This window comes from Solanum pennellii, chromosome 10 (assembly GCF_001406875.1).
Source record: "Solanum pennellii chromosome 10, SPENNV200".
In the NCBI taxonomy this organism is placed as follows: Eukaryota; Viridiplantae; Streptophyta; class Magnoliopsida; order Solanales; family Solanaceae; genus Solanum; species Solanum pennellii.
This window is the reverse complement of record NC_028646.1, coordinates 78353393-78379190: the sequence shown is the minus strand read 5'-3', so window position 1 is coordinate 78379190 and position 25798 is coordinate 78353393. Positions and strand designations below refer to the sequence as shown.

At 31.7% G+C, this 25798-nt stretch overlaps 2 protein-coding genes across 6 annotated transcripts; one reads left to right on the top strand and one right to left on the bottom strand.

The window, feature by feature from the left end:
* Positions 1-1609: 1609 nt before the first annotated feature.
* On the bottom strand, positions 1610-7952 carry LOC107032507 (exosome complex component RRP43-like). Of its 5 annotated transcripts, XM_027912220.1 has the most exons (11): positions 7800-7952; positions 7272-7353; positions 6991-7047; positions 6046-6206; positions 5905-5954; positions 5730-5799; positions 5537-5642; positions 4552-4618; positions 4137-4212; positions 3103-3401; positions 1692-2063 (listed from the first exon to the last, which is right to left on the bottom strand). In XM_027912220.1, exons 4-11 carry the CDS (start codon positions 6203-6205, stop codon positions 1980-1982), a joined length of 912 nt encoding a protein of 303 aa, XP_027768021.1. In that variant the 5' UTR covers position 6206; positions 6991-7047; positions 7272-7353; positions 7800-7952; the 3' UTR covers positions 1692-1979. The 5 variants fall into 5 exon arrangements, with proteins under 5 accessions (XP_027768020.1, XP_027768021.1, XP_027768023.1 ...); XM_027912219.1 differs by having other exon boundaries at positions 1610-2063; positions 6991-7353; XM_027912222.1 differs by lacking the exon at positions 6991-7047.
* Positions 7953-8671: 719 nt separating this feature from the next.
* On the top strand, positions 8672-13653 carry LOC107032051 (cytoplasmic tRNA 2-thiolation protein 2). Its single transcript, XM_015233610.2, has 7 exons — positions 8672-9107; positions 10346-10694; positions 10780-10866; positions 11788-11909; positions 12089-12167; positions 12555-12952; positions 13254-13653. Exons 1-7 carry the CDS (start codon positions 8755-8757, stop codon positions 13300-13302), a joined length of 1437 nt encoding a protein of 478 aa, XP_015089096.1. The 5' UTR covers positions 8672-8754; the 3' UTR covers positions 13303-13653.
* The last annotated feature ends 12145 nt before the right edge of the window (positions 13654-25798 follow it).

Below are 25798 nucleotides of genomic sequence, written 5' to 3'. Positions count from 1 at the left end.
AATTCAATTTCATACTCAATTGATTTTCGTATATATTGTTCATACTTTATATATATACATTAAAAATACAAAAGGTATACATTGTTAATATAAAATTTCAGATAATGTTCTAATGTTTCAAAAACAAAAAATTTGCTAAATTATCAAAAAATTTAAAATATTAAATTTTAACCAGTAATCACATTTACCATCACTCTTCGTTTTAATTTACACATGAAAATATATTTAACACTACGAAATTTTTATTAGTAGAAACACTGAATTAATGTTTCAAAAAAAAAAAATATCATTTTAACATATGCAATATAACACAGGGAAAAAAAAACGACACATTACTAAAATATAAAAAAAACTAACCTGATGAATTCCATTTGCCACCATGTTTAATTAAAATTGACACAAATTTCTCCATCAAATCAAATCTAAACTTTTTCAACCTTCAATTTTGATTGTTTTATGAATACAGTCAAATTTCTGGAAAAAAAATTTTAAAACACGTTTATGGAAAGAAAGATAACAGAATAGAATTTTTTTAGGATAAAAAATCAAAAAAAAAAATCCATTAAAAACGGATTTCGCTAATTAAGGTTCATATCTTTAATTAATATATTTAAATTCCCTTAAAAAGTGCAAATTTGGTTATCAGTTAAAACAGTAACTACATTCACGGTAGTTATCCAATTTTTATTACTAATTTTTAATTTTTTTTTCTTCCTGATTTAACTGAATAAATATTTAATATATTTTAATTTAAAGAAATGCTATAAGTTGATATATTATATGTTATTGAATGAAAATCAAAATCTTGTGCCATAACTTGATAATATGACTACATAATATGCTATATACCTAATTTACCACTTACTAGATTCGGACTAGACAATAATGTTAGGGAACTTACATAAATATACTATAATAAAAAAATATTTATCATTTATAAAAATAATATTTTTTTCACTTGATCACTTTTAATTCATTTATAATACAAGTTTAATAAATATTACAAAAAATAATTTATTGTTCACATATAATACAAGTTTTAATGATGGATAATACATTTATTACATTTTAATACACTTATAATACAATGTGACAATTTTTTACTAAACAAACATAATATATTTCAAAAACAATTATAATTCAAATATATTGAATACATAATTTACTTTTAATACATATTACAGATTTATTACAATATTGCTATAAATGGGGTAATAAACAAAAAGTGTCGCTAAAATCAGTAATTATTTTTTGAAATGTATTAATTTATGTAATTTTTTCATAATATTATAATGTGATCTAGCGTTTGCAATAATTTATAAAATTTTAGATTTTGGTCTAACCTTTTCTCCATATCCTCTCTATCACAATTATATGACACAATTCAAATTTTGAGAGTGAACTTTTTAATTTTTATCGTGGATCAAGTGTTTATAAAGCCAATTTTTATGGTATGTTTATACTTAACGTTCTATATACAACATTTCGCTATGACATTTAAAAAACAGTGTTGTTGTAAAAATATTTGACTGTATAAGAATTTAACTTCTAAAATATCACTTAGCATTTCCTAATTTAACATTGAAAAAAAAAGCATTCAGTTTGGTGCTCAGCTGGAATGAATAGTATAGTCATCACACTTGAGGCCAACCTACAATAATAATACATCCCAAATAATTCCATAAGTGGGATCTGGAAAGGGTGAGGTTGTTTCTGATAGACGTTTGGCTCAAAAGAAGTGCAATGAAGACAAGACAAACAAGAAAATAACGACAATAGAATAGCAAGATGAGGTTGAGGCCAACTTGATTTTTTTAAAAGAGAAGCTATCATGTTATAGAAATGGTATGCATTTCCAACTGAGAAATGGCTAACCAAAATTGAACTTGCAGCCATATACATTTTTCAGTAAGTTCAGATAATCCAAAAGACAAAATTAGGTGCCTGTTGAATGCTATGGGGTGCAAGGGAAATCTCCTTCAGTCTACCTCCATATCAGAAATAGCTTCATTCAAGACACTCTGAAGCTCCTTCACTCTGCGTCTTGCCAGTGCAACGCAATCCTGGAAAAATAACAGCATTTATTGTAAAAAATTGGTCAAGATATAATCTTTTGAACTCATATTTACAGAAATATTTAGGAACCATTGCAGATTGTGCAGAATCTGCAGACAATAAGGAACTACGGAATGTGAATTAAAAAGTGTCTCCAAGAGCAATTGCTAACTTTATGCAGAACCTTTGCTTTTAAGTCCCACCTCCCTACGGTAATGTTTATTATGTTTCTTTCATTTATATTAGTCCTTCTCAAGGAAAGTATGATGTACACTGCTACAAACTGAAACTCTTCCTCCTAATGATGTCCCGTTAGTGGATTTGATCACCTTTTGAAGCACATCACCAGAAAACTATTTCAGGCCCATGGTGAGGGAGCTATTTATTTAATTGAAGCTCTTCCAAATCGTTGTTCAGTTTAACTTTTAAGGAGTATTTCAACTATACATGAAACCCAACTGTATGCTCATTCCATGACAATCCATTATTGGTGGCTTCTACCAATGATAAAAAGAGAAAAAGGGTATAAAGCGCCTAAAATGGGTCAACTCCCTTATTATCAACTATAAGTCAAAGCGGCAAACCTACTATCATCCAGTATACAGCTAGAAGCTGGGAGATAGAGGACAAAAGCGTGAGGAACCACAACCTAAAAGCTTCCGAAATAAAACTTTGGGGGAGGGATGTTGAGAGACGAAGAAAAAGGAATAAATCCTCCCTTATGTATCCTACTATATTCCCAATGAGTGACTGGAAATATCTAAGTAACAATACATAGCATTTACCATGTCATCACTTTTCTGGAAATGATCACATGGGCATACGAAAATAGCATTATTTATGCATTAGGTATACTTCGTCTTTTTTTTAATCCCTTTTTTCATTAGGGGTGGGTAAAGGTGGGCGTGGATCTCCTTACCTTCAGTACCATAACCCCTTTAGTTATGAAGTAAGATTATTATCAAATTTGCTTTATAAAGAAAAGATTCGAAGAAGAAACCGCTGCCATTTAGGAAATGTAAGCATAAGGATTACGACACAACTAACCTGGATAACTGATGTATGGGAAAGTACTGGTCCACCTGGTTTATTAAGTGAAACAAGCTGGTAAGACGAATCCAATACCACGGTTACAATTGTTTCCATTATAGATTCTTCCTCTGCTGTAGGATCTGCGAGGATGTAGTTCTTGTGAAGTATGCATGTTAAGGAGAATGGTAGAGAGTTCATTTTGAGTTTTCTTTTCTCTGTATTCACAGGTTCCTTCTCCAATTTCAATCGGACAGTGTCCTCAGAAACAAGGACTATTCGCCCATCATCATTCAAAGACACCACTGGAATGTTCACTGCAAGAAATCCAATTTCTTAACAAAAATTATATGATCACTCAAGAACCAACTTTTTCCAACTAATCACGTATAGCTAGCTATAAATAATTCAGTGCAGACAATATTGAACATCTTATAGGAAAAACACTGTTCCTTCATCCCAATAAAAGGGAGCAATTGACCTCCTGGGATGGTTGCGACCTTAAAAATAAATCATTAGACTGCACCTAACATGTGCACTCGTCTTCATCCCTTCACCTCTTCCCAAGAAAGGCTTCATAGATTAAAGATTGCTCGTTTGACATATTGCTTAAACTAAGAACAGTTCATCCCCTCTTTTCTTTTTATTCTTCAAGCTCACCTTCCTCTAAGGTTTATTAGATGACATATACAGGCCAGATTGTTGCAGAGATTGGACAGCATTGCTCCCTAACATACTTGCTAATTTCCCCAGGAACTTGAGTGGACACACGGTCCTCTTTCCTTTCATTTTCTTTCTACTTGGTGAAGCTTGCATATTCCGTAGCCTGTTGATAATATAAAATATTTTCTGCCATCGTAAAGAAACCACCTTCTTTTCTTACCCTTTTACACCTTTGGTATTGAAACCCTTATTTTCCAAACTTCGTTTTAACATGCAGCCCATTTCCAATCTCAAAACCAGAAACGGGATATAAAGTACAATATTGTTGTCTCTCATGGGACAAGTAATCATTACAGGAACACTTAAAAGCCAAGCAATATAAAACTTACAATGCGAAAAGGCAGCAACTGCAGATAGTAATGCAGTATCAAACAGGGCACCGTCAGCATCCAAACAGTATATATCCTGCAAATATTATATAACATAGGAATAAATACCAACAACTTAGCCTACGATCTAAAAGCATTCTATTAGCATAAAATAAAGAAATAAAGGAGGGGAAGATTTAAAGATCGATGATAAATAAGTGAAAAACATATTTCAAATCAACATGTTGACAGACAGCATTGCAGAGTAACATATTTAAAAAATGGTAACCAAGAAAAGACAAGGATTTCCATTGTTTTATATTCTGGCAATTTAACTCTTCAATTAATGTACAGTTGTGGAACCAGATTTTCCTTTCCCTACCGAGCATGAAAAAAATGCAAGGAGACGAGATCTTTTATATTCATTACCACTTACCAGGTAGGCCATCCAAGCAGCTTTTCCTCCAACCAAGCACAACTCTTTTAAGTCAATCATGCCAGAACTGCAAACATTTCAATTGCTCATTAAAGAATTGTACAGGCAACTTATCAGAAAGTGAAGAAAAAACAAATATGAAGAAGATACAGTTGAAATGTGTGATTATCTAGCCTAAAGCTTAAGCTATTAGAAAGAGCACAATTGTATTTACTTAATTAATGTCTTCAAGAGGAAAGACATGACGACAATTGGAAGGAAAAACAAAGCTATGAAGCTAACAATCAGAGCATCTCTCTCTTACTTCTACCCTAAGGAGAACATCAGAAAAGTTAGACTTCCTCAACAACCAGAGATGCTTCTTGGTAGATAGATTTTCATAGGAGGGGTATTAGCAGAGATAAGTACCAAACACTAAACAAAGGGAATGGATTTAGATCTTTCATATGGCAGACCGCCAAGTAGTGGGATTGAGGCATGGTTTTGAATGACGATTATGTTCCAAAACCTTCTGGGGAGAGCAAGGATTCATCAAGGTTTTTCACATGGGAGATAGCAGAAGAAGAATACTCTCCCTTGTAACATAAAGTTCTTCCAGAAATTCTGGTTATCTAGTAGTACTGTCACAGTAGCCAGAGAGAAGAAACCTTCACTCCTGCAAAGCAAAGTTCTTTCATTTATCAATAAGTAGTACACCTCATGAACTTTGGAAACACGGATAAGATGCATGAAGCAGAAGTACTTTCCTGATTAGGTAGTGATGTTTGCTGCGAGATCATAAGTGGTTTTGTTTGACCTTAAGTATAACTTGTGGTGTTGTATTAAATAATCAGAGATTCAAAAAAGTATAAAAACAAAACAGTAACTAGCATATGGCATGGTCAGTATAAAAATTTCAGCATAAAGAATTAGATGACAACGAATACTTAGACTCCAAGTTTTGGGCATCTGCAAGGTATCTATTGTTAGTTTAGTTATTACATACCTCAAGATAGTGTCTGACAGCTGCTTTGAAATTACAGATGCCGACTCCGCAGGCCTACCAGGCCGAACCAGGGGAGAACAAATAGGAGGCATGTGGAATTCGATAGCTGCAATCACAATAGAAACGTACATGTATAACCAGAAACTATATGGGCAGTAAAATAGTAAGAGTTAAGAAATGAGAGGTTTTTTACCCATGGATCCCTCATCTGGACATTCCACTGTTGGTGTCATGACTTCCATTTTGATGGCAGCCAGCATCGTCTGGGATTGATGCAAGATAACCAATCAACTCAGAAGTAATTCGAGTGAAGAATGGAAGCTCATATACAATGGATAAGAAGCAACTCATTCAAAGGAAACACTTACAGTGGAGCCAATCTTTGCCAGTGCGGATCCATCAGCAGATGCAACAGCACCTGCAGTGAAAATATAGATGTAAGTTTGGACAACTCCTGAGAGAAGATAATATAATAACAACTGATCAGTTGAAATGATGATTAGCCAAACCAAGAGCAAGTGTTGTATCTCTAGCACTTCCAAGCTTTCGGGCATCAGGTCGGACAGATTTAAGAAGATGATGTTCATGATAGCGCAAAGGAAAAAGACGTCTAAATGCATCCACCTCCATCTCTGAAGACAAGTCACTTGAGCCATTGGCAGCAGCCATTCTATAGAATTCAGATGTCTTGGCAATCAGTCTTACCAACTAGTGATTATCCAACCATAGGAATGCAAGAAATCTTAAATTCAAATGAGATGCATTACCCTAATGCCCTTCTGTTCAGTGAGAATTAAGGTCCTGAACTTCACAAATTATAATATAACAAGAAAGACATGCATAAACGGTTGGTCAATGTATAGAGAAAATGGAAAAGGGGAAGTACTGCCAGAACCTCAACCCAATGTAGTAGTCCCTTTTATAACTTGGTGGAAAATTATTTGTTTGTTCAGTTATCAGATTCATAGCTTAATCTTCAAAAACTTAGACAGGCCATATCACACCATCATCACACATTTAGTAACAGAGTCATAATGTTCATCTACTTGACAGATTTGAAGTCCGAAATATATGAACTTATAAGATATTAAAAGACTACTAACGGCAACATAATAAAAGAGATCTTTCAGGCCAATGACAAGAACGATTAGATCATCATTTTTCCATAACAGAAAACAATTGATCAATCCAATTTTAGCAATGAAGCGATATAGTTGGACCTGATACATATTTACATAGAGCCAAGTTATCCATAAACATCAGTAAGATTGAATATTTCCTCATTCGACGCTCATATTGAAATGACAGTATCATGTTCCCTTTTGCTCTTCTTAGAATTCAGGACATTAATCTTTCAAGTTTCCAACCTTAGATCATTACATGCAGTTTATATAGTACATGCTTAGATGAAGAATTTAGAGAACTACACATGAAGCACAACAACAACAACATACCCATTGTAGTCCCACAAAATGAGGCTGGGGAGGATAGAGTATACGCATACCTTACCCCTACATAAGAAACATAAATTATATTTTTTCCAACTGCTGTGATCAAACACACATATTAGTTCAGACTTCAGATAGAGTTGTAAGGACATTTTCACATCACCATGTAACAATTTGGCAGTCTAATAGGGACCTGTATGTGTAGCTAATCAACACCCGGATAAAAGAGGAGTATTGCCATAAAATGGTATAACTACATCAAGCTTAATAAGTCCAACACCACATACCTGACTAGTTCTGAATTGAGCTATAGTTGATTGACTGATTAAAAGAGGTTGATATAAGGAATAAGTGTTCCCAATAAGTTCTCTGAAAGACAGTTTCAAAGGCACAATGTACATTGAGCTAAAACAAATCATATTTTAGCAAAAAGTTTAAAAATTTCAGCAAATACACAACTATAATTTACTTCTGAAGCCAAAAAAGGTAACTTTCAGAACGAAAAACAAAACAGTCCCAAAAAAATCAAGACATGAATGTAATATTAGCTCATATAATAACAAGATGACAGGAAGAACACCTTTAAATAGTCAAATAATAACTAATCTGTTGATGCTCATTGAAGTGAAATACTGAAATTTTAAAGCCAAAAGCCTTCATTTTTTTTTCTTTTTCCTATCATCGGCTCTACCATCAGAGACCATTAGGCCCAAGCTTGCCCAAACAACACAGTTATATAAAAAAGTATTTTTTTCATTTATACTTCTTCCAGAAAACTGTACAAAATAAATTCTCGAGGAAGACGAGAGACTAACTGAAATTGGTGGCGGAAGACACGGCGGAGGTGGCAGTCCGGCGGAGTGGAGGCGGGAGGTTTTGCTTTGAAAATAGCAGAGCACTATTTTATAATTTGAATAAATAAATGAGAAAAAAAGGGTGAGAAAAATAAATTGTCCCAAAGTATTATTCTATGATTACAATTTTACCAATTAAAATTGAACCAATAGTATATTAGCTTAATATATAGTGACTGACTGAGATTCACAGTATGTGACCTGTTCTAAAAATGCTTATTTTATTTTTGATTTTTCTAGTCAAATAATGCTATATAAATTAAAATAAAAGAAATTGTTAACTGATTTTTAATATAAAATAATTTTATTATAAATAATATTCTTAGCTGAAACACATATATAAATGTTATTTAGACGAGTTTAAAAATTATAATCTCAGTAATTTATTAGAATATATGGACAAAAAATCTTAACAATCGTTTATAACTTATAGCTAAGACAAATTTTCTCATACGAAAAAAAATTAAATATTACAACAAAAATTAAATCGAAACTTTAAAGAGTCAATGACTTCCTCACTAGTAAATCGAAACGTTTTAGCCTTCCGTCATCTCCTTTCGTGATTATCTATTTTGTCTAAGTAAAAAAAATACTTTCTTAAAATATATAATTTTTTCAACAACAAGCTACAATTTAGTAACGCCTATATATTATTAAAAACTTCAAAATCCATCGAAATTTATGTGATAGATATATCATTGCTTCTTTTTTTTTTTTTTTAACAAGAGCAAAAATTAAACAATAGTACTAAAAGATCCTATTTATGCAAATCACACCTATGTATTATTAAGAACATGACCAAGAAAATGGACAGCTGCTTCATTTTTAACAATTTAACCACTCTACACTGGCCCAACAATAGAAATTTTACAAAACAAATTGGCTCTCTCCAATACACTTTACTTTCTAGCCAAAAATGGCGTGCAACTCAGGAACTTGCCAGTCCGGTTGTTACAGAGATGACTCTTCCGTCGGAGCAGAAGAATCGCCGCCGCTAATTAAGAAAACCGAAGTTTCAAACGGAGTTGTTAACAGTAGAAGGAGCACCGAGCATTTGGATGATGGAATATGTCTCAAATGTAAGGTTAACAGAACCATCGCCGCTGCTGACGGCGGTGGTGATTTTGGTGGAGGAGATGCAGGAAGGTTCTGTGCTGATTGCTTCCGCAGTAATCTATTTGGGAAGTTCAGACTTGCTGTCACTGCTAATGCTATGATTTCGCCGTCGGATAACGTCCTTGTTGCCTTCTCTGGCGGTACTTGTTCCAGGTTCATCTCACGTATTCATTGTCCTTTGTGAATTGCTTAGTTGTATTGTTAATTTCCAAAGCTGTTTTCTTTCTGATATCATATGTAGGGTTCAGGGTTTAATGATATTGTTGATTTTTGGTAGTTTATTTGTTTGACATGTGCTGGTGGTGTAGAAAAGACTCTTTGGTCTGGTTAGTTCAGTGAAAGAGATAATCTATCAACGCCTTAATGCCAAACAAGTTGGGGTAGATGATATGAATTGTATATATATGCTCCTTTTTAATTTTCTCTCTCTATGTATTCTTTTATTTGTCTCTATTTAATTCTAAAGATAATTCCTAAGAACAGTAAACATTTGGCATGTTCCATAGTCTGAAATGTTTCCATGCAATAATATAGTTCTCAAAGTTTGGACCTTTATCAAGCAAATATTGGAACTTTGTAAGAAGCATATGATCTTGAGCTTTCACCTTGCTAACTAAGTTAAGCGTGTAATCATCCAGCTATAATCCAGCTAACTAAATTTTAGAGATTAGCCTCAATTAACTGGGATATGCCTTTGCGTTGCGAATGCGAGTTCCCTTCATAGATAAGGACCAAATTCTTAGTCGTACTTCCAGAAAATGCGTTCCTGGTTATCCACTCATAATTGCGTTAGAGACAAAAACTTCATACTATTAGGTCTTGAGCTCACAAGTTGTCTTTGTAAAGTTCTTAGCTTGTCTATATCTGTCTCCTATGCAGTGTATTATTTGGGCTTTAATGCATTTTGGTTCCTCGTTCCCTGCCCTTGTCCTATTGTTTCTGTTGATTGATATCCTTTTCTGTTGGATTGTAATCGAGATTGAGTAGGCAACAAATATCTGAAGTTCGAAAGTTACTAAATTTGTTAATAAACTAGAACGTCTTGAAATTTCCCTTCCTTTTTCTGATAGATCTTAAATTCAGGTTATGCAATTGCTCACGTGCACACACATATGCATGTGTGAGTGGGTGTATCTGTATAGCATGTTGCATTTTCTCTATATTGATGAGCATAGTGTTCTTTGAATGCGATGCAACACTAGTGAGTCAACAATGGTGTCTGTCGTAGCTGTTAGTTAAGTCAAACCTGCTGCTTGTTATGTGACTTAAAAGAGATGTGGAGTACTAATGCTAGCCTTGTGTCTCATTATAAAAAAAACCAATGCTTGTCTTGTTTAAAAGGTATGTGTCACCATGATGTTTTCTTTTTCTGAGCAATTTGTATCTTGTAGGGTAGCTCTGCAATTTACACATGAGATGCAAAGCAAAGCTCAGAAGAACTATGATGCCAGTAGAGATAGAGCATTACCAGTTTTTGGTGTTGGGGTTGCTTTTATTGATGAAAAAGCCATTTCTGCTGTCTCATCTGATAACCTTGACAGAGCTGTTGAGGAGATGAAACTTATTGTGTCAGATTTGGCTCCACCTGTGAAACAATTCCATGTAGTTCCAACAGAGGCTATTTATTCACTGGATGCTGGTGATTCAAAAGATAGACTGAATGAATTAATAAACACTGTTAATGATGTCACAGGAAAAGAGGATTTGTTGGAGCATTTTCGCATGCTCTCCTTGCAAAAGGTTTGGCACCTTTACATAATCACGACCTTGACCTTTATAGGAAAAAGCATAGATCCGTATTTATTTATTTTGCTTTATTATGCAGATAGCTATAGAGAATGGATATACCAAAATTATACTTGGAACGTGTACATCAAGAATAGCTTGTCATGTACTTGAAGCAACTGTCAAGGTAGGTTCAATGAACCACTCACTCTCTTCTTTTGCGAAAAACTGAAAATGTTTATCCACATGGATGAATGATGAAGAAAGTTTGTCCTCTGGTCAACTGAAAAAAGTGAACTTTTGACTTCAATTTGAGAAGAGCCAGATGGAAACAAATTAAAGGGATGGAGTATACTAGTATAAGAGATCAGTGGAAGTGTGAAGTGCCAAAATTTGGCCCCCATCCCCTTCCATATCGATTAAAAGATCAAAAACTAAAAAAATGTGATTATCCATGATTCATGCAGAAGAGGTTTTCTTTTGATCAAAAAATATAATTAAGCGTGTTGCTTATAAATTCAATACTTTCAGTTCTTTTCATAACCGAGAAATCCCTGAGGGTGGCACATGGTTCGGAGCTCTGTGGATGATGGGCCCTCTGCCCGTCACTGAAGTACCAGGCTTCTGTCTGCATTAGGGTTTGAACCTGTGCCGTATGCCTAACTCACATACCATAAGCTACACTCTTAACTTTCACCAAAGTCCTGGGAGATAATACTTTGAGATTGTGCTGCAAAAATACTTTTATATGCAGCAATGGTTGTGTATATATACATGAGGTTCATGTTCCATATTCCTTTCTGGTCATCTTTCTTGAATTAAGCAAAATGCTCATAGGCTCATACACAGTCATGATCTGTTTGGTGTGGATTGTTTTATCTGATTTGATCTCTATTTTTAGTTACTCATTTTATTGATCATTATCCATGTTAGTTATTGTATAAAAGATCAACTTTTTAGAGCTAGTCAATAAATATCTACACTAGTCACCTATATAGAATTCAATATCATCTCTCATACTTCGGTTACCTACTTGAACATAAGAGTGATGAACAAAAGCTGATAGAGAGAACTCTCTGATGTGCAAAAGGTTTTGGTTTTTCTCCAGGGTAGAGGTTATTCTTTAGCAGCTGATATCCAGTATGTTGATGCAAGGTGGAAGATACCTGTGGTTCTTCCCCTCCGTGATTGTCCTATTCATGAGCTGAACATGCTTTGCAGCCTCGACAGGTTCGATGCACTTGAAGTCTGAGACTTAAACAAAATTTAGTTCTGGTTTAGTATTGTGATATCCTATTTTTATCACAATCTCGTGTACTTTGTGAATTTGATTATTTCATTTCTTTTTGCCCTTTCCTTGTGTCAAAACCATTACTTTCATGGTGGGGTGGCGTACTTTGCCAGGGCAGTTTGAAGACTGTAGAAGTTTTTAATGGAACACGTGCTGGTATCAATGGCCTGATATCCTCATTGGTAAAATTGTTGCAGGTAAAAGCAGATTAACTGTATTGGTTTAATTTAAGTTGAGGTGGTCCCATGTACAGTGGAAGTGGCATTTAATACGTGGAAAAGACTGTAAAAAGGATCCTTTAGATATTAAAAACTGGAATATAACAATTGCACACAGCAGCTGAAATATATTCAGCCTGCCAAAACATGTTTTTAAAACTTGAATTTCAAGGTTAATGATGTAGTGATTGCTGGTTATGCTAACAAGAAAGAATGTTGGGAAAGAAACTACTTTATTAAAGAGCTCCTAACTAATCATTTTGAAAATTGCCTTTATTCAGTTATCCTATATGTTTCGTTGTTCTAGTCATGAATATTGCAACTTGCCTTGCACATGAAAAATTCAAAGTAACTTTTGTGTTTCAGGAGGAAAACCCTTCCCGGGAAAGCACAATCATGAGAACAGCTGGAAAGTTGACACCGTTTCATTTCAACAGAATGCCAGAGGACAATGACTATAATGGTCAGGTGGCATCTCGAAGGAGGCAGAAGAAATACAACCTTAAAACTAAAGATGCCCTTCCTCCCGAATCATTCTGTCCTATTTGCAACAGTCCTCTAAAAATATCCAGTTTTGGAACTTCAATTAATTTTGAAAATGGGAAAACTAATCCTAATGGGATTGGGGCTGCATGCTGTTCAAGCTGTCAGTTTCAGGTTCTCCCCAATGATCCCTCATCTCTGGAGCACTTCATTTCTCTCTTGCCACCAGCAATGGTTTCCCAAGCAGGCGATAATGATCGTCTAAGTCAGAGACAGCTAAGGTTTGTAATTTTATTTGCGTAAGCACATGATAGTTTTGATCTGGCACATTAGCCTTAGAAAACCATTCTGTAGCCGCAGAGGGCTTGAATTACGAGTGCAGTTTGATGTCCTGTGTTTTCTCCTTTTGGGCTCCCCCAGAGTTCAATATTTCAACTTTAGAGATGTTTCTGGAACTAGTTCGTAATTTTGTATTAATGAAAGCTTTATCACCGTTTCTCATCTCTGTTTAAAACTTAGGACACTTGATCTTTACGTCTTGCTCTCTCCTTGGGTATAAAAGTTTAATCGCGTTGTTTTCAGGGAGCAAATAGAAGACTGCTTGCTCTCGGACTATGAAGATGGAACATGATCTAGCAACTGCCTGCTGCATTGATATGCAAATCTTGTTTTGGCCACAATACACTACTAGGTGAGTTGCACAATAGCGTCTTGATTTTATGCTGTTGAGGTTCCTATTTCTCGATACACTATATTGTGGCTGATGTCTGGGGTACAATGTTTGATTGTTCAATCTGTTTTATAAGTGTGGTACACTGTTACAGAAACCCGATTACTCTATGTTGACGATTCACGCGTTTCAATTATTTCTCCCTTCTCAGTCATCACTATAAGAATTCAATTTATGAAACACAATTTATACATTACATTTATTCAATACAGTGATCAAACTCTTCATAGAGGAGAAGAGGGAAATTCATTACTTGTTCTAGACTCAGAGACCTATTTTCACACATGCTATAATGAAAACAATTCTGTTTTATTTATGGATAGTTGATGAAGCTAGAAGAGACCACAGAAATATAACATGAAAATAAATATTTTATCTCTCTTTTTCCTTTTAATTTGAGATCGATCGTTGGGAACAAATGACAAATTTCAAGGTCTGAATCCGCCTGTACATCTACAACCACACTCGCAGTCATCACATGCACATATAACGTCGTTGACGTTCAACAATCGACGATTACGAGGCATAATAATATTCCCAGAGTGAAATTTAAGCTGATATATTTTATCATGATCATCAATATAAGAAGAGATTGTTGGTGAATATTGTGATGATGTTAGGTGGCTATGGTTGATAATAGTAATAATAATCATGAGAGTGATAATTATACTACTGTTTCTGGACATTATCACAAAAACTTCTAAACGTGGTGAAGGCAATTTCTTTTTTTTGTCAAAATAATTGTCACTTGCTAATAATTAAGGCTCTAGCAAGTGATAATATATAGTGACATGGACCTCGTCTTATTTGTTTGTTAGAATTTGGAGAACTGAAAGTAGCGTTTAATTTGTATGTTCTAATTTAATTTGACATGATGTTCAAAAAGATAAAAGAAAATTTTAAATTTAATAATCTTAAACTAAAGATGTATATTAAAATATTTTTTAAATTTTTGTATATGGTCTAAAATATGTTAGGTATGATATTGAGGGTAGCTATTTTATAAAATCGATCAGTAAGAGATAAAATCCTACCTAATTCAGCTGCCGCTCTTGAAAATATTTCAGAATAGGTCAATATCTACTATTTTAAAAGGTTAAAAATTGTGTATATTTGATAACGTTAGCACTCAATCTTTTGCGGTAATTAATTAACGGTTGTAGTTTAGTAACACTTTTTCATTCCTTCAGCTGACTCATTTTAATTATCTTTTAAAGTTAAATTAGGTTAGATCAGTTTAATATTTTGAAACTAATTTAAATATTTAAAAATTGTATGAAAAATACAAAAAATTATAATTATTTTCGTGTCAATATAATTAAAAACAAAATATTTAAGATGTTTATCAATATATATATTATATAAATATAATGTCACATAAATTGAGTCACATAAAATACGGAGTATATATTTATGAGAAAATTATAAGGCCGGCCTGCTTGGTATTGTTTGTCACCATTGAGAAATCTAGAATTATTAGGTGTAATCGTGATTCATCGCCTTCCACTTGATGTGGAGTCAAGATGAAAGAGACAAAAAAACAATAATAATAATAAAAATTATGGTGTTTTTGGACATGACTTAATTAAGCTTTGTGAGTATTGTGTTATCAAACTCACATAACAATATATTATTTATAATGTTAGCTTGCTCATGACTTGAAGTAACAAAAACTGAATATAATTGCAACTCCTTGAACACATCAAAGTTTAATCCAATTTTTAAAACTTAAATTTATGCGGAGCTCTGTTATATTAGTTTTAAAAGGTCCTACACAAACGTATTGGTGCAGTTCCATAAGTGAGATTCGGGGAGAATAACGTGTATATAACTTTACCTATCTTGTGCAGGTACAAATTATTTTTGAAAAGTAGCACATATATTGTTAATATGAAAAGAAAATACAATAGTCAATACTTAACAAAGACAACATTGAAATCCACGTCAATAGAATAAGGTGCTCACTTTAAACTTTTTATTTGATCCTCGACTTATATATATAAGTTAGCTAGTTTTTAAAGTTGTGTTATACAACTCAAGGATGAAGATTCATCTCTTTATCAATCGATGGCTTAATCGAAGCAAAGTTAATTGAAAAACAAATGACCATGATCAAAACAAAGAAAGAAAACAAAAAATAAGCATACAACTATAATGAAAAAAAATCATACAACCATCAGAATTACATGAAATTGCTATAGCACTTCGTACGTATATAGAAGCATAAATGATATCTTTTCCAGTACATAGTGCGTAAACCAAACTTTAAAGGGTTGTCGATAGATTTTGTTGATTGAATTCAATATATTTCTGAGAATACATCGCAATAACACACACAATCATTATCGCATAAATAATTAACCAATAACATTCTTAATTTTTATGTATCATTTTTCATTGATAACCGTAATTCAACGCCTTCCACATAAGTTGATGTGGAGTCAAAATGACAGAGACAAAAAGCAATAATTATAATAAAAATTATGGTGTTCTTCGACATGACTCAATTAAGCTTCGTGAGTACTTGTGTTATCAAACTCACATAACAAACATATTATTATTTATAATGTTAGCTTGCTAACTTGAAGTAAATTATTAAAAACTATGACAAAAATTTAAAGTTCAACTCTAATTATAAAACCTTAATGCAAGATCCGAACTTTAAGCTGTTGATGATGAAATTTATTCCAATTATTAATTCAACATGTATTATTTAAAATGTAAAAATAACTTGACAATTAATTTGTTGGATATATAAATATATTTCCAATGTGATGCAAACACGTGAAGGGTCTTGATTGTCCTTAATGCTCTTTAATTAGGCTACAAATCATTTTGCTTGGTTTCTAGATTAATTTATATCTCTACATTAGTGATAATTTCTCAAAAATTAATAGATTATAAATCATTTAGCTAAGCGTTATAAAGTGATAATTTCATACTTGCTTGATTGTCTTTATATTGTTGTTTATACAATTCTCGACTCCGACTCAATTTTAAGTGGGCAACTAGTGAAATTATCAACTTTTGACATCATTATTAAGAAACAATTGTTTTGTTTATTGATCGATGGTTTAATTCATCGGAGAAAGTTTTATTATATTCATAATCGATTGAGAAAGAAGTTACATGAAAAAAAGAAAAAGAAAAGAGAAAACACAAACAAACATACAATTATCAGATTTATGTGAAAATTGCATTAACACAACGTACGTACATATTGAAGCATGATTTTCATTATTTATTTTCACACGATCCTGGACATGCATCACAAGGACACATACAGATGCACCTATCACATAAACAGTCAACCAGTAACTTTCTTGATTTTCGTGCATCATTTTTTATCGATTGTTCCCATGGCAACATAGAACTTGATATAGAATCAATATGACATAAGCAAAAAGCAATAATCAAGATAGCAACGACTATAGTGTTTTTCGACATAGCTTAAGGAATTCGGGAGTACTTGGAGGCTATTGTGTTATCAAATGTTCATTTAACAACACATTATTTATAATATAATTAATTTGAAGTAAATTATTAAGAACTATGAATTCAATATTAAGTTCAACGTTAATTTTAAAATCTATATATCTTAATAAGAAACATGATTCTTATTTTGAGCCGTTGAACATGATGAAACTTATTCCAAAATCCAAATTTATTGCAACGTGTATTATTTGAAATGTAATTAGTTCGATAACTGATTTGTTGGATAAACTTTAAAAGTCTACGCTAATTTAAAATAGATTTATTGCACATGAATTTTTTAAATAGCTGAAATTATTGAACATATTTTTGTCAAATGTGATGAGAAGTACCTAAAATTTAATATATATAGTTTCAGCTTATGCAATGGCGTATGCAGGATTTTTTTTAAGTGATGTCACTATTAAAGGAACAAAAATGGCTCAAGAAAATAATCAATCAAAGTTTTATTTTAGGTCTGTAAATTATTTATTGTAACACGTAGATAGTAATTAAAAAAATAAAACTGGTATTATGAACAAATACAAATAAAAATTTAAAAACATAATAAAAATATTGAATAGCAAAAAAATACTAACGTGATGTGATGATTGGAGATGCCGAATAACAATGATTAATGAACAAGAACAAAAAGAAAATGAACAAACTCACAAGTCAGAAATACAATGATTTAACGAGTGAACACTATTTTTATGTAATCATAATTCTAATTGAATGAATTAAATTGAAACTATAATTCTAATTGATAGGGGAGATTTTGAATTTTATATTAATTCTAAAAATAAAAAAATTGTTTAATTTTGAATGAATTAAAGTGGATGTGTAGATTTTTAAACGAATGGATCTATTATTTTGAATTTAAAACAAAAATTTATTAATTTTTAAAAACACACATCTTGTCCCGGGATGGAAACCGTCACGTTACACACAAAATATGGCGCTGCAGCCATTTGCGCTAGGCGATTTTTGTTGCAAGGATGTCCTTTCAATTTTTTTAGCCATTTTTTAAAGAAAAATTACGCGGATAAGTAAACTTATACTATTTAATTATTCATTATAGCTATAGTTTGCTATAATTATCACTCGCGACTAACATTATACATTAATTACGTGGGCTGACTTCGAGTTTGTATAATTAGTCATGTTTGTATATGTATAATTCGTCAGGATATACAAATAAATATCTATAATATACAATATTTTAGCCTATATACATATACAATTCACCTCTCTCCCACTCTCTGCCCTCCCTCGCTCGCCTCTCTCCTCAGTCTCTCAATCTCGCTCGCCTATCTCCTCCTCCTTCTTCCAATCTCGCTTGCCATTTATACAAATGTATATGTATAATATATAGTTATATACAATTATATACATATATAATTCACCTCTCTCTCACTCTCTATCCTCTCCCGCTCGCCTCTCTCCTCTCTCTCCCAGTCTCGCTCGCCTCTCTCCTCCCTCTCTCAATCTCTCTTGTCATATATACAATTACATATGAATAATATACAATTATCTAACCAATATATATACAATTCACCTTTCTCCCACTCTTTTCCCCTCTCTCTCGCCTCTCTCCTCTCTCTCCCGTCTCGCTCGCCTTCTCCTCCAAATAACATGTAGCTACAAATTGTAATTATCAAACTATAGCTATAGAGAGTAATTAATTATTTTTAAGTGGATATATGTGAAAGTTTCCCTTTTATATATATATATATATATAGGTATAATTGGTAAAAAAATTCGACGAAATCGTATCACGTGACCCACCTTAGGTATATCACAATCATCGCATACACAGTCAAACTAATAACTTTCTTGAATTACGTACATCATTTTTCGTTGGTAACTGTGATTCATCGTCTTCCCATGGCAGCACATATCTTGATGTAGAGTCAATATGACAGAGGCAAAAGCAATAATCATATTCTAAAAGAAGATAAGGTTCCTCCATAGAATAATTAAAATGGAAAAAGAGGTTAAGTAAACTTATACTACTTAATTATTCATCATAGCTATAGTTTGCTGTAATTATCACTCACGACTAACATTATACATTTATTATGTGTGTTGACTTCGAGTTGTATAATTAGCTACATTTGTATATGTATAATTCGCCTGAATATACAAATACATATGTATAATATACAATTATTTAATCAATATACGTACATAATTCACCTCTCTCCCACTCTCCTCCCTCTTTCAATCTCGCTCGCCTCTCTCATCTCTCTCTCTCTCCCAATCTTGCTTGCCATATATACAAATAATATGTATAATATACAATTATCTAACCAATATACATATGCAATTCACCTCTCTCCCACTTTTTGCTCTCTCTCATCTCTCTCTCAGTCTCACTCGCCTCTCTCCTCCCTATAACATGTAGCTACGAATTGTAATTATCAAACTATAGCTATAAAGTATATTAAGCTATTTTTAGTGGCTATATGTGAAATTTCCCCAATTAAAATTCATGTCTTTTATCATGTCTTATTATTTTAAAATTAATTGTTGCAACGGGTTATTAATTATGACAAATTTAACCAAAGTGAAGGCTAATTAATCGCAACTTCTTGAACATGTCAAAAACATTAAAAAATGAGTACCTTGAACATGTACAACCACACACAGAGTAATTTTTTTTCATTTCTTTTTACTTCGAAAAAACGCTTTCTAACTAAGGCAATTCTGTATTTAAGGAATTCAAACTTGAGACCTCCTAATTAAGAATGAAAGAGTATTTAGATCTGTCAGGTATATATATAATTGATTGTCATGTATCAAAAAATATGAATTAAATTCAGAATTTAACGTTAGCTTTAATATCTATATCTTAGAATAAAAACATGATCCTAAGTATCAGTCATTGGTGTTGAAATTTATTTCAATTTTAATTAAATTTGTGTATTAATTCATTAATTGTTGCAAGTTGTTAATTATTAGAATAGTATATACGCAATAGTACCTCTATCTACCTGTGAAAGTAGAGAATATTTCCGAAAGATCCTCTGGCCAAGTAACACATATATATAAAAGACAATATGAAAAGGAATACAATACTAAATGAAGATAATGTTAGAAGTCTGCATCAGCGGGATAACGTGATTACTAGAACTTTTTTTATAATTAGATCCTTTTTGTATAAGTTAGCTAATTTTTTCAGTTAAATTATACGACTCAAGGACCAAGGTTCATTTTATTATCGATCATTGGATTCATCGAAGCAAAGTTTTGTTCCATTTATGCATAATTGAGAAAGAAATAACCATGATCAAAACATAGATCATAGAAGTATCAATGATATCTTTTCCAATAAGAGGTACACATGAGTACATATCTTATGGGTTATCGATAGATTGCTTCGATTGAATTCAACATCCACATGCAATACAAGGACACGCACAATTACAATTTTCACATAAACAGTCAATCAATAACTTTTTTGGATTATGTACATCATTTTTCAATGATAACCGTGATTCGTTGCCTTCGCATGGCAGCACGTAATTTGATGTAGATTCAATATGATAGAGGCAAAAGGCAATAATCATAATAAAAATTATGGTGTTCTTCGACATAATTAATGTTTTGAGAGTGAAAACTAATTAGTGTAACCAAATGCTCACATAGCTAAATAAGAATGCCTTAACAAATGATTTATAATGCATGTAAGGCTAAAGGCGAGCATGTTCATTAATTTGTTCTTATAAAAGAATTAGAAAATATAAATTAATTAATTAATTTGAAAGTTCAACTCTAATTTTATAACCTATCTTAGAAGCAAGATCCTAATTTTCAGGTATTACTAATGAAATTTATTCCAAATTAAGTCAACGTATTATTTAAAAGGAAAAAAATAATCGAGTTAGTATTTAAGGTGGAAATATTTGTGAATTTGATGTTTTTTTAAAATAAAATATACTTTTGTTTGGGCATGAAACTGTCAGATCCGTTGAGAAAAATCTTGAACACCCTTAAATTCATTGAGCTATCTCGCCTAATCATGTTATGAGTGATCAGAGCATAGTGTATAGCCATATAAATAAAATTTTATTTATAAATAGTAGGGAAAAGGGTCTGATATTCCCCTCAACTTTGTCATTTGGAGCTGATATACCCCTTGTTATGAAAGTGACTCATATATACCCCTACTTATAAACAAATGGCTCACATATACCCTTTTCCTAACAGAAAATGAAAATAATAATAATTTTAATCTAATTTTTTACTATTTTTTTTCTAAAAAATATAATCCCATATGAGTAGAATTAATCCTCGTCAAACATATTTTTTTTTCTTTTTTTTATTTTAATGAATAATTTAGAATTATTATTTTTGATGATCAAATTTATTAAAGTTTCACTAATATTCTTGTAAAACTTATTGTAGATGACCATTTTTTTTTTCGAATACAAAAACTAAATTACAATATAAGCATAAAAAATTGTTTTAAATATTTTTTCTTTACACTAAGGAATGAAAGAAAAAAATAAGAATAAGAAACTCCAATAATTATAAAAAAATAAGTCAAAAAAATAATTTATGTATGAAAAAAATTGAAATATACCTTGAACTTTGATAAAAGAATCATATATACCCCTAAATGATTTTTAAAAAAAATAAAAGTAAAAAATATAAATTTAAAACTAATTTTTTCACTTTCGTTAAATGAAGGATATATGTGAGCTCATTTTGTAACGGCAGGGGTATATGTGAACCATTTGTGTAACGGTAAGGGTATATATGAGTCACTTTCATAACGAGGGGTATATCAGCTCCAAATGACAAAGTTGAGGGGTATATCAGATTTTCCCTAAATAGTATAATTGCGTAATATGTTCACCTGACCAATAACTTCATGAGAGCAACTAATTAAGCTTCGTGAGTATTTGTGTTATCAAACTCACAAAACAACATAGTATTATTTATAATGTTAGCTTGCTAACTTGAAGTAAATTATTAAAAGCTATGATAAAAATTTAAAGTTCAACTCTAATTATAAAACCTTAAAGCAAGGTCCTAATTTTAAGCTGTTGATGATGAAATTTATTCCAATTATTAATTCAACATGTATTATTTAAAATGTAAAAATAACTTGACGATTAGTTTGTTGGATATACAAATATATTTCCAATGTGATGCAAACACGTGAAGGGTCTTGATTGTCCTTAATGCTCTTTAATTAGGCTACAAATCATTTTGCTTGGTTTCTAGATTAGTTTATATTTCTACATTAGTGATAATTTCTCAAAAATTAATAGATTATAAATGATTTAGCTAAGCGTTATAAAGTGATAATTTCATACTTGCTTGATTGTCTTTATATTGTTGTTTATACAATTCTCGACTCCGACCCAATTTTAATTGCCTACAACTAGTGAAATTATCAACTTTTGACATCATTATTAAGAAACTATTGTTTTGTTTATTGATCGATGGTTTAATTCATCGGAGAAGGTTTTATTATATTCATAATCAATTGAGAAAGAAGTTACATGAAAGAAAAAAAGAAAAAAAAAAGAAGAGAAAACACAAACAAACATACAATCATCAGATTTACGTGAAAATTGCAATAACACTACGTACGTACATATTGAAGCATGATTTTCATTATTTATTTTCACACGATCCTGGACATGCATCACAAGGACACATACAGATGCAGTTTTCACATAAACAGTCAACCAGTAACTTTCTTGATTTTCGTGCATCATTTTTTATCGATTGTTCCCATGGCAACATAGAACTTGATATAGAATCAATATGACATAAGCAAAAAGCAAAAATCAAGATAGCAACGACTATCGTGTTTTTCGACATAGCTTAAGGAATTTGGATGTACTTGGAGGCTATTGTGTTATCAAATGTTCATTTAACAACACATTATTTATAATGTCAGCTTGCTTATAATTAACTTGAAGTAAATTATTAAGAACTATGAATTAAATATTAAGTTCAACACTAATTTTAAAATCTATATATCTTAATAAGAAACATGATTCTTATTTTGAGCCGTTGAACATGATGAAACTTATTCCAAAATCCAAATTTATTGCAACGTGTATTATTTAAAATGTAATTAGTTCGATAACTAATTTGGTGGATAAACTCTAAAAGTCTACGCTAATTTAAAATAGATGTATTCCACATGAATTTTTTAAATAGCTTAAATCATTGAACATATTTTTGTCCAAACGTGATGAAAAGTACCTAAAATTTAATATATATAGTTTCAGCTTATGCAGTGGCGTATGCAGGATTTTTTCTAAGCGATGTCACTATTTAAGTAACAAAATGGCTCAAGAAGAAAATCAATCAATGTTTTGTTTTAGGTCTCTAAATTATTTCATTGTAGCACGTAGATAGTAAAAAAATAAAACTGTTATAATGAACTAATACAAAAAAAAATTTAAAAACATAATACAAAAATTGAATAGCAAAAAAATACTAACATGATGTGATGATTGAAGATGCCGAATAACAATGATTAATGAACAAGAACAAAACGAAAATGAACAATCAGTGAACACTATTTTTATGTAATCATAATTCTAATTGAATGAATTAAATTGGAACTATATTTCTAATTGATGAAGGAGATTTTGAATTTTATATTAATTCTAAAAATAAAAAAATTATTTAATTTTGAATAAATTAAAGTGGATGTGTAGATTTTTAAATGAAGGGATCTATTGTTTTGAATTTAAAACAAAAATTTATTAATTTTTAAAAAGACACATCTTGTCCCGGGATGGAACCCGTCACGTTACACACAAAATATGGCGCTGCAGCCATTTGCGCTAGGCGAATTTTTTTGGGAGGGATGTCCTTTCAATTTTTTTAGCCATTTTTTTAAGGAAAATTTACGCATATAAGCAAATTTATACTATTTAATTATTCATCATAGCTATAGTTTGTTATAATTATCACTCGTAACTAACATTATACATTAATTACGTGGGCTGACTTCGAGTTTGTATAATTAGTCATGTTTGTATATGTATAATTCGCCAGGATATACAAATAAATATCTATAATATACAATATTTTAGACTATATACATATACAATTCACCTCTCTCCCACTCTCTGCCCTCCCTCGCTCGCCTCTCTCCTCAGTCTCTCAATCTCGCTCGAATATCTCCTCCTTCTTCCAATCTCGCTTGCCATTTATATAAATGTATATGTATAATATATTTATACACAATTGTATAAATATACAATTCACCTCTCTCTCACTCTCTTCCCTCTCTCGCTCGCCTCTCTCCTCTCTCTCCCAATCTCGCTCGCCTCTCTCCTTCCTCTCCCAATCTCACTTGCCATGTTACAATTACATATGTATAATAGACAATTATCTAACCAATATATATACAATTCACCTTTCTCCCACTCTTTTCCCCCTCTCTCTCGCCTTTCTCCTCTCTCCCCCAGTCTCGCTCGCCTCTCTTCTCTAAATAACATGTAGTTACAAATTGTAATTATCAAACTATAGCTATAGAGAGTAATTAATTATTTTTAAGTAGCTATATGTGAAAGTTTCCCTTTTTTTTTATATATAGGTATAATCGATAAAAAAAATCGATAAAATCGTGTCACGTGACCCACCTTAAATATATCACAATTATCGCATACACAGTCAAACTAATAACTTTCTTCCCATGGCAGCACATATCTTGATGTAGAGTCAATATGACAGAGGCAAAAGGCAATAATCATATTTAAAATAAAGAAAATAAAGGTTCTTCCATAGAATAATTAAAATGGAAAAAGTTACGCAGTTAAGCAAATTTATACTACTTAATTACTCATCATAGCTATAGTTTGCTGTAATTATCACTCACGACTAACATTATACATTAATTATGTGGGTTGACTTCGAGTTATATAATTAGCTACATTTGTATATGTGTAATTCGCCTGAATATACAAATACATATGTACAATATGCAATTATTTAATCAATATACGTATATATTTCACCTCTCTCCAACTCTCCTCCCTCTTTCAATCTCGCTCACCTCTCTCCTCTCTCTCTCCTCTCTCTCTCCCAATATCGCTTGCCATATATACAAATAATATGTATAATATACAATTATCTAACCAATATACATATACAATTCACCTCCGTCTCACTTTTTGCTCCCTCTCGCCTCTCTCATCTCTCTCAGTCTTACTCGCCTCTCTCCTCCCTATAATATGAAGCTACGAATTGTAATTATCAAACTATAGCTATGAATGATAATTAGGCTATTTTTAGTGGATATATGTGAAAATTCCCCAATTAAAATTCATGTCTTATTATTTTAAAATTAATTGTTGCAACGGGTTATTAATTATGACAGATTTAACCAAAGTGAAGGCTAATTAATCGCAACTTCTTGAACATGTCAAAAACATGAAAAAATGAGTACCTTGCACATGTACAACCACACACAGAGTAATTTTTTTTCATTTCTTTTTACTTCGGGTAAAATGCTTTCTAACTAAGGCAATTCTGTATCTAAGGAGCTCAAATTTGAGACCTCTTAATTAAGAATGAAAGAGTATTTAGATCTGTTAGGTCTATATATATAATTGATTGTCACGTATCAAAAAATATGAATTAAATTCAGAATTTAACATCAGCTTTAAAATCTATATCTTAGAATAAAAGCTTGATCCTAAGTATCAGTCATTGGTGTTGAAATTTATTTCAATTTTAATTAAATGTGTGTCTTAATTCATTAATTGTTGCAACTTGTTAATTATTAGAATAGTATATACGCAATAGTACCTCTACCTACCTTTGAAAGTAGAGAATATTTTCGAAAAATCCTCCGGCCAAATAATGCATATAATTTTTCAGCGTAATATGTTCACCTGATCAATAACTTCATGAGCGCAACTAATTTGTTTTATTTATTCAT